Below are 6,779 nucleotides of genomic sequence, written 5' to 3' on the forward strand. Positions count from 1 at the left end.
CATGTGATGTTCTTTCTATAATAGGCAGTTACTAAAACAAAGCCTAGTCGTCGTGGTGAATTATATAATTACAAATTCATGCTAAAGGTATGCTAGTGTCGACGTGTAGTACAAGGATTAATTTAAGAACAAAGGATTGCACAGGTAATATATAGTGTTGCATACTCATAAGATTTCTTATTTCTACTTTTGATGGTTATGCAATTCAAGTAAAACTATGTTTAATTCAGCAGTTTCATCACAAATGATCTTTATTATTTTAGGAGGGCCCGAGGAAACTAGGGAAGTGAGACCAATTTTTCGTTTTCCAATAAAATAAAGCTCTAGTAACATGGTGAGAGCAGCAAAGCCACATAGAGGAGACCAGTAGTTTTCTTCCCTACTATAAATTTGAACAATAAAATGAGTCCATGGCATAGCTTGATGACTTGATGAGTGAGAGATAGAGAATGGATTTCTGGAAGCAGCTGAGTTCTACTACTGAAACAGTCCTAAAAAACTCACCCGGCCACTAAGCACCCTATATGCAAGCATGCTCGACTAGTTTTGATCAAGGTGTTAAGGTTGTTCATGCAACTATTGAGAATGGAAACCAGAAGCTCAAGGAGTGCATTGAGAATAATCCACAAAGCAAAGAGAAGGTTGTACAATGCTTGAGCCATCCAGCTACTCAAGTGGCTTTGAAATTCTTTTTACCAGGTGTTATCTTTGTTCTCTAATGACAGTCAACCTATTTTTTTCATTTTCAGGCTTTTAAAATACAGATATTTATATTTTTTGTTTACGAACCTGTTTATTAGGTGCGGCTCATACAGCTTGTAACATTGTGGAAGCAATGCTAAAGGAAACGAACGCGAGCTCTAACTCTATGGAGAAGGATATGAACTGTGGACGTGTTCTGAAGCAATTTAAAGTGATGGAAGCAGACAATAATAGATTGCAAGCTGCAGTACATGACAAGTTTGTGGAAAAAGATACCAAGTGTGAGCATATTCTAGAACAATTAAAGCTGATCCAAGCAGAGAATGAAAGGTTGCAAGCTGAAATTCACTACTTAAAGGATCAAAAGATAGATGTCAGAAGGACTTGGTCGACTGGTTGGCTAATAAAATGTACTTCATCCATTGTTTCGTCATTAATCGTTTCTATTGTGAACTTCTTTCTAGTATAAATTTTCATATATATATATATATATATGACATGTTATTTTAGATCTAGCTTACTTTAGTTTTGATCCTCAGAGTGGCAACTTAAGATTACAAAACATTTTAGCAAACTACTTGATTCAAGTGCATTCAGTAATGGTGAACGGTGTGCCGATTGTAGTGGTGAATGGTGTTCCCTCAAGGCCCAAACACCTTCAATGGATATCATCAGTACTCACAGGCCAGTAACCTTGAGAAGTATGGAATGTAGAATAGACTATTGAAGTATTAACTATTAAGTAGCCCCTGTACCAGCATCAGTCTATAACTCTATATAGCTTATATGGTGAGATGTTCTAGAACAGTCGAACTGCTTGAAAGCTTGATTGCTTTCAATATACACTCACAGATTACAGATTGCACTAATATAGACGTATTACACTTGATCACACTCATACTGTTACACTGTTACTCTTACATATATTGGCATAATGCACTGGTATTGTAAGTACAAAACTTAAGATGCACTTGATCTCACATTCTCAATTCTTGTTTTACAAAATCAATTTCAAGAAGGCAGGAATCATTGAGGTACCAACGGTAGTAAATAACAGAATCACCGTCTGCCGCCACCAGCGCCAACACCAACACCAACACCTTTACCAGCACCAACTCCTACTCCAACTCCAACACCGATTCCAATACCTCCACCCCCGCCACCACCACCACCTCCACCACCTAAGCCACCACCACCTCCACCACCTAAGCCACCACCACCACCACCACCTCATAAGCCACCACCAGCGCCAAATCCTCCACCATGACCGGACCCTCCTCCAGCACCACCCCCACCTCCTCCTCCAGAAGCACCCCTACCTCCTACACCGCCACCTGCACCGAATCCTCCACCTTGACCCGATCCCCCTCCAATACTGCCGCCGCCACCTCCTCCTCCTCCAAGTCCTCCAGCTCCACTTCCCACACCACCACCAGCTCCAAAGCCTCCACCATGTCCAGAGCCACCTCCAATGCCACCTCCACCTCCACCGCCACCGCCAGCACCACCTCCTCCTCCTAGACCTCCTCCAGCACCACCACCAGCTCCAAAACCACCACCACGTCCAGACCCACCTCCAAGACCGCCTCCACCGCCACCACCTGCACCACCACCTCCTCCAATGCCGCCTCCAGCACCACCACCACCAGCTCCAAAACCTCCACCTCTTCCTGAACCTCCACCGACACCACCACCTCCTCCACCCCCAAAGCCTCCTCCACCTCCACCAGGCCCACATCGTCTACCTCCAACAGGACACCCATCGTCATCTCGTCCACCACCAAAAAGTTGCTTATCAACTCTATCATCTCCAAGAGTAAGTACACTCAATTGCAAGAAGGCAATGCTCAAAAGAAGCAACAAAGACCAACATATGTGAGAGACACCCATGACTCAACTCAACTCACAAATATACACGTTACTGATGCCTCAAATCTTTCTTTCTTGCCTTTCTACTTCTTCTGATCTTCTGGTTTTATAAGCTTAACCCACTTGTTTGCTTGAACCACTACACCATGATTGACTCCATGCATTAATAAGGCTCATATCCATGATGAACGTGTACGAAACAGTTGGGGAATTGGCGGGAGCATTAAAATGTAAAATATTGGTCAGAAGTCAAGTAGTCAACTATACCGACTCGACCCTTATTAGGCGCGCTTTGGTTCTCATTGGGCAGTTTGAAAATGAATGAGAAATAAAACTAGTAAATCATTTTACAAGCATTGTGCAAATTCTATAAACATTCAATTTCTCAAAAACTGTAAAGTAAGCACGTTACAAATTATTAAAGTTGAAATTTGCTTCACTGGCAGTTTTTACCACATAATATATGTCCATTGAACTTTTGTTCATCAAAGGAGAATTAGAGTAAAATCCGTATATTTCGAGCGCTAGATTGTTTTTCCCAAATTTTTTAGCGTAAAAAGTAGAATTCTAAAAAACTAGGCTTCTCTAGCATTTATGTACTCAAGAATTGTAACTTTGTTGGCTGGCATTCGTGCATCATCACAAGTTAGTTATTCAAGGCGCCTTTCTAGAAATTTTACTGTAAAAATTTAGTGAGAAGCTGCACCAAATTGCCCCAGCATAAAAAAATCTAGAATTAATTCTTTTTCGAACCACAACAGAAGACTCTTTGAACTAGACATTCAGAATTTCCAATAGGTACATATGTTTGGTCTTGTGCCTCAGAGACGAGACTAAATAATTCTACAATAGTATATGCAAATTAGATACAAGTCCAAGGATTGAAGGAAACAGAAACAAGGTGATTAATCAATATAAGAGTAAGCCATACACACTAAACTGATAAGAATTGATGAAAAACAAGTGGGTTAGTGTTTGCAAGTTAGTAGTCCAAGTGGTATATGTAATTGGCCGTAGTGTTTGAGTGGTTTAGGAGTTTGTTAGCTATACTTCAGGAGTTGTGCTAGTCTTATGGAGTCTTAGATTGTTGCACAAGTATAGCCCATGTAGGCTATGATTATGTTATAAATAAGTCAGAGATAGTACAATGTAATATCGAGTCTTTTAGTTCTCAGAAAATAAGAAACACTTTCAGTTCTCTGTTGTCTTTATTCCAACAGATTTGGTATCAGAGCAAGGTTTGTTCCAGTTGAGTATTGCGCATTGCTCAAGAGGTTAAGTGCTGCTGTAGCAGACTAGCAAGACACCTTTGTGGAGTGGAAGTGTTCGTCTAAAAGCTTCAAAGAGAAGTGCATCATGACTTCGATCTCTAAATGCCTCACAGTCCCAGTCCTTAGTTCCAATCTTCAATGGCAACAACTATGAGTTCTGGAGCATTAAGATGAGAACATTCTTTATCTCACAAGACCTTTGGGAGATTGTTGAGAATGGATATGTAGAGACAACAACCGATGTGAGGGAGCTTTGCAAGAAGGATGCGAAGGTTCTACTTGTCTTACAGCAAGCCGTTACAGAGCCGATCTTTCCCCGTCTTGCAAACGCCACAAAATCGAAGGATGCATGGAATGTTTTGAAGCAAGAGTTCCATGACGACAATAAGGTGCCAACCGTAAAGCTTCAAACGTTTCGTAGGGAGTTTGAAACTCTCCTTATGAAAGGAAATGAATCTGTCCAAGATTTCATTTCTAGAGTTTCAGTGATAGTGAATCAAATGAATTTTTTTGGTGAACAAGTATCTGATCAGAAGGTTGTAGAAAAAATTCTGAGGAGTCTTCTGGCTAAGTGGGATAATGTTGTCATTGCAATAGAAGAATTGAAAGATATGAAAACTTATTCGGTGAATGAATTAATGGGCTCTCTTTTAGCGCATGAAGCTAGGATGAACAGGTCATCAAAAAAGAATGTGGAGTAGGCATTTCACTCCAAGGTGGAGATGTCTAACCGAGGGGGAAGAGGTCGAGGCAGAGGCAACTTTCGTGGTCGAGGAAGAGGACACAACAGATACAGTATGGGTAGAAGCAATCAAAATGGCAGCTACCAAAGGCAGAATAATGAGGATAGGAGATGTTATACTTGCGATCAGGTTAAGTTGGGCATATCTTACCACATTGCCCACAAAAAGATAAGCAACATGCAAATTTTGTCGTAGAAAAACACAAAGAAGAAAATCTATTCCTCACCTGTTTAGAGTCGCAAAAGAAGATGGTTGATGTATGGCTCTTGGACATCAGTTGTAGCAACCATATGACAGGGGAGAGAACTCTTTTTCGCAGCATAGATGAGTCCGCAAAGTTAGAAATTCAGTTGGGTAATGACAAGAAGATCCATATTGAAGGCAAAGGGACTGTCAAGGCCAAAGGCAAATCAGGTATCGAAAAATCTCTATGTGAAGTCTATTATTCACCTGATTTAGCTCATCATTTGTTAAGTGTTGGCCAGTTAGTCGAAAAAGAATATTCAGTTTTGTTGAGGATAATAAGTGTGAAATTAGAAGAAAAGAGGTATATGATAAACCTCTTATTCAGATTCCTATGACTAATTAAGAATAGGATGTTTCCTTTTGATCTTTCGTGCTTGGAAGAGTGTGCACTAGTTACTAATGTCAAAGATGATTCTAGAGTTTGGCATCTACAGTATGGTCATTTGCATTTTAATGGCTTGAAGCTATTAAATCAAAAGAATATGGTGTTAGGTTTGCCTTCAGTTCACTGTAGTGATGATGTTTGTGAAGGTTGCATCTATGAGAAACAACACAGGTTACCATTTCCGGTTGGAAAGTCTTGGCGAGCGACGAAACCCCTTGAAATTGTCCATGCTGATATTTGTGGTTCAGCAAAGACATTATCCTTCAGTAAAAGTAGATATTTTTTACTCTTTATCGATGATTATACTCGTATGACTTGGGTTTACTTCCTTTCTTACAAATCTGAAGCTTTTGATAAGTTTAAAGAGTTCAAAGTCTTCGCAGAAAAGGACAGCGGGTATATTCTGAAAATTCTTTGTACATATAGAGGGGGAGAATTCTTATCTGAAGAATTCATCTCTGGGATACATAGGCAGTTAACAATGAGGAGAATCCCAGAACAGAATGGGGTTGCCGAAAGAAAGAACCGGATAGTGGTGGAAATGGCAAGAAGTATGTTGAATGAGAAAAGGCTTCCAAATAAATTATGGGTTGAAGCAGTGGCAACATCAGTTTTTCTTCTGAACATATCCCCAACGAAAGTCGTAAGAAACATGACACCCTATGAGGCTTGGTGGAACCAAAAACCCAATGTAAGTCGTTTAAAGGTTTTTGGTAGCATTGCTTATTCATTGATTGATTCGAGTAATTGTTCTAAGCTTGATAAACAGAGCAAGAAATGCATTTTCATTGGGTATAACGATGAAACCAAGGGTTATCGGTTATATAATCCAGAAAATGGGAAGCTAATTATTCATAGAGATGTTATATTTGACAAAAATAGTTTCTGGAATTGGGAAGAAGAATATAATCAGCATGTGCCATTTGTTAAAGATATGGTAGAGCCGACACAAACAACTGAAAATATAGTGTCACCTCAGCATTCTTCATCCTCATCTCCAAGTTCGTCATCATCAAAATCAAGTTCTTCGTCATCATCTTCAAGTTCATCTCGGCAATCCTCTCCAAGGAATTCGAGTAGTGGGGGCAATGATCAATGATCCTCTTGATTCCGACACTTCTCCACTTAAGTTTCAGTCATTAAGAGAGCTTTATGAAATTTGTGATTATGCTCTTATGGTTGAAGAACCAGGAGAACCAGCAAGTTATGAGGAGGCACAAAGCAAAACAGAATGGAAGCTTTCTATGCAAGACGAGGTGAATGCAATTGAGAAGAATGATACATGGTAGCTATTAGACTTGCCACCTGAGAAGAAAGCTATTGGTGTTAAATGGTTCTAGCTACAAGCTGAAATGTAATCCGGACGGAACTATGCAAAAGTTTAAAATAAGGCTTGTTGCCAAGGGGTATGTGTAGCAGCAAGGTACTAATTTCTTTGGCACTTTCTCTCCGGTTGCTAGACTCGAAATTGTCCGGATGATTTTGGTAGCAACTGCTCAAAATTGATGGCCTGTATTTCAGTTTGATGTAAAGTCCGCATTTCTAAATGGTTTTTTGGAAGAA

General features: G+C 40.0%; 1 protein-coding gene and 1 pseudogene across 1 annotated transcript; one reads left to right on the top strand and one right to left on the bottom strand.

Moving 5' to 3' along the window:
- Positions 1-1,505: 1,505 nt before the first annotated feature.
- On the bottom strand, positions 1,506-2,690 carry LOC147475712 (uncharacterized; annotated as a pseudogene).
- A 1,322-nt stretch (positions 2,691-4,012) lies between these two features.
- Positions 4,013-4,543, top strand: LOC147475713 (uncharacterized). Its single transcript, XM_086585507.1, has one exon. It carries the CDS (start codon positions 4,013-4,015, stop codon positions 4,541-4,543), a length of 531 nt encoding a protein of 176 aa, XP_086441633.1.
- The last annotated feature ends 2,236 nt before the right edge of the window (positions 4,544-6,779 follow it).

This window comes from Coptis chinensis, chromosome 9, assembly GCF_015680905.1.
Source record: "Coptis chinensis isolate HL-2020 chromosome 9, ASM1568090v1, whole genome shotgun sequence".
NCBI lineage: Eukaryota > Viridiplantae > Streptophyta > Magnoliopsida > Ranunculales > Ranunculaceae > Coptis > Coptis chinensis.

Bases quoted from the DNA above. Each gene is read 5' to 3' on its own strand.
- LOC147475713 (XM_086585507.1), top strand. From the start codon at position 4,013: ATGAGAACATTCTTTATCTCACAAGACCTTTGGGAGATTGTTGAGAAT.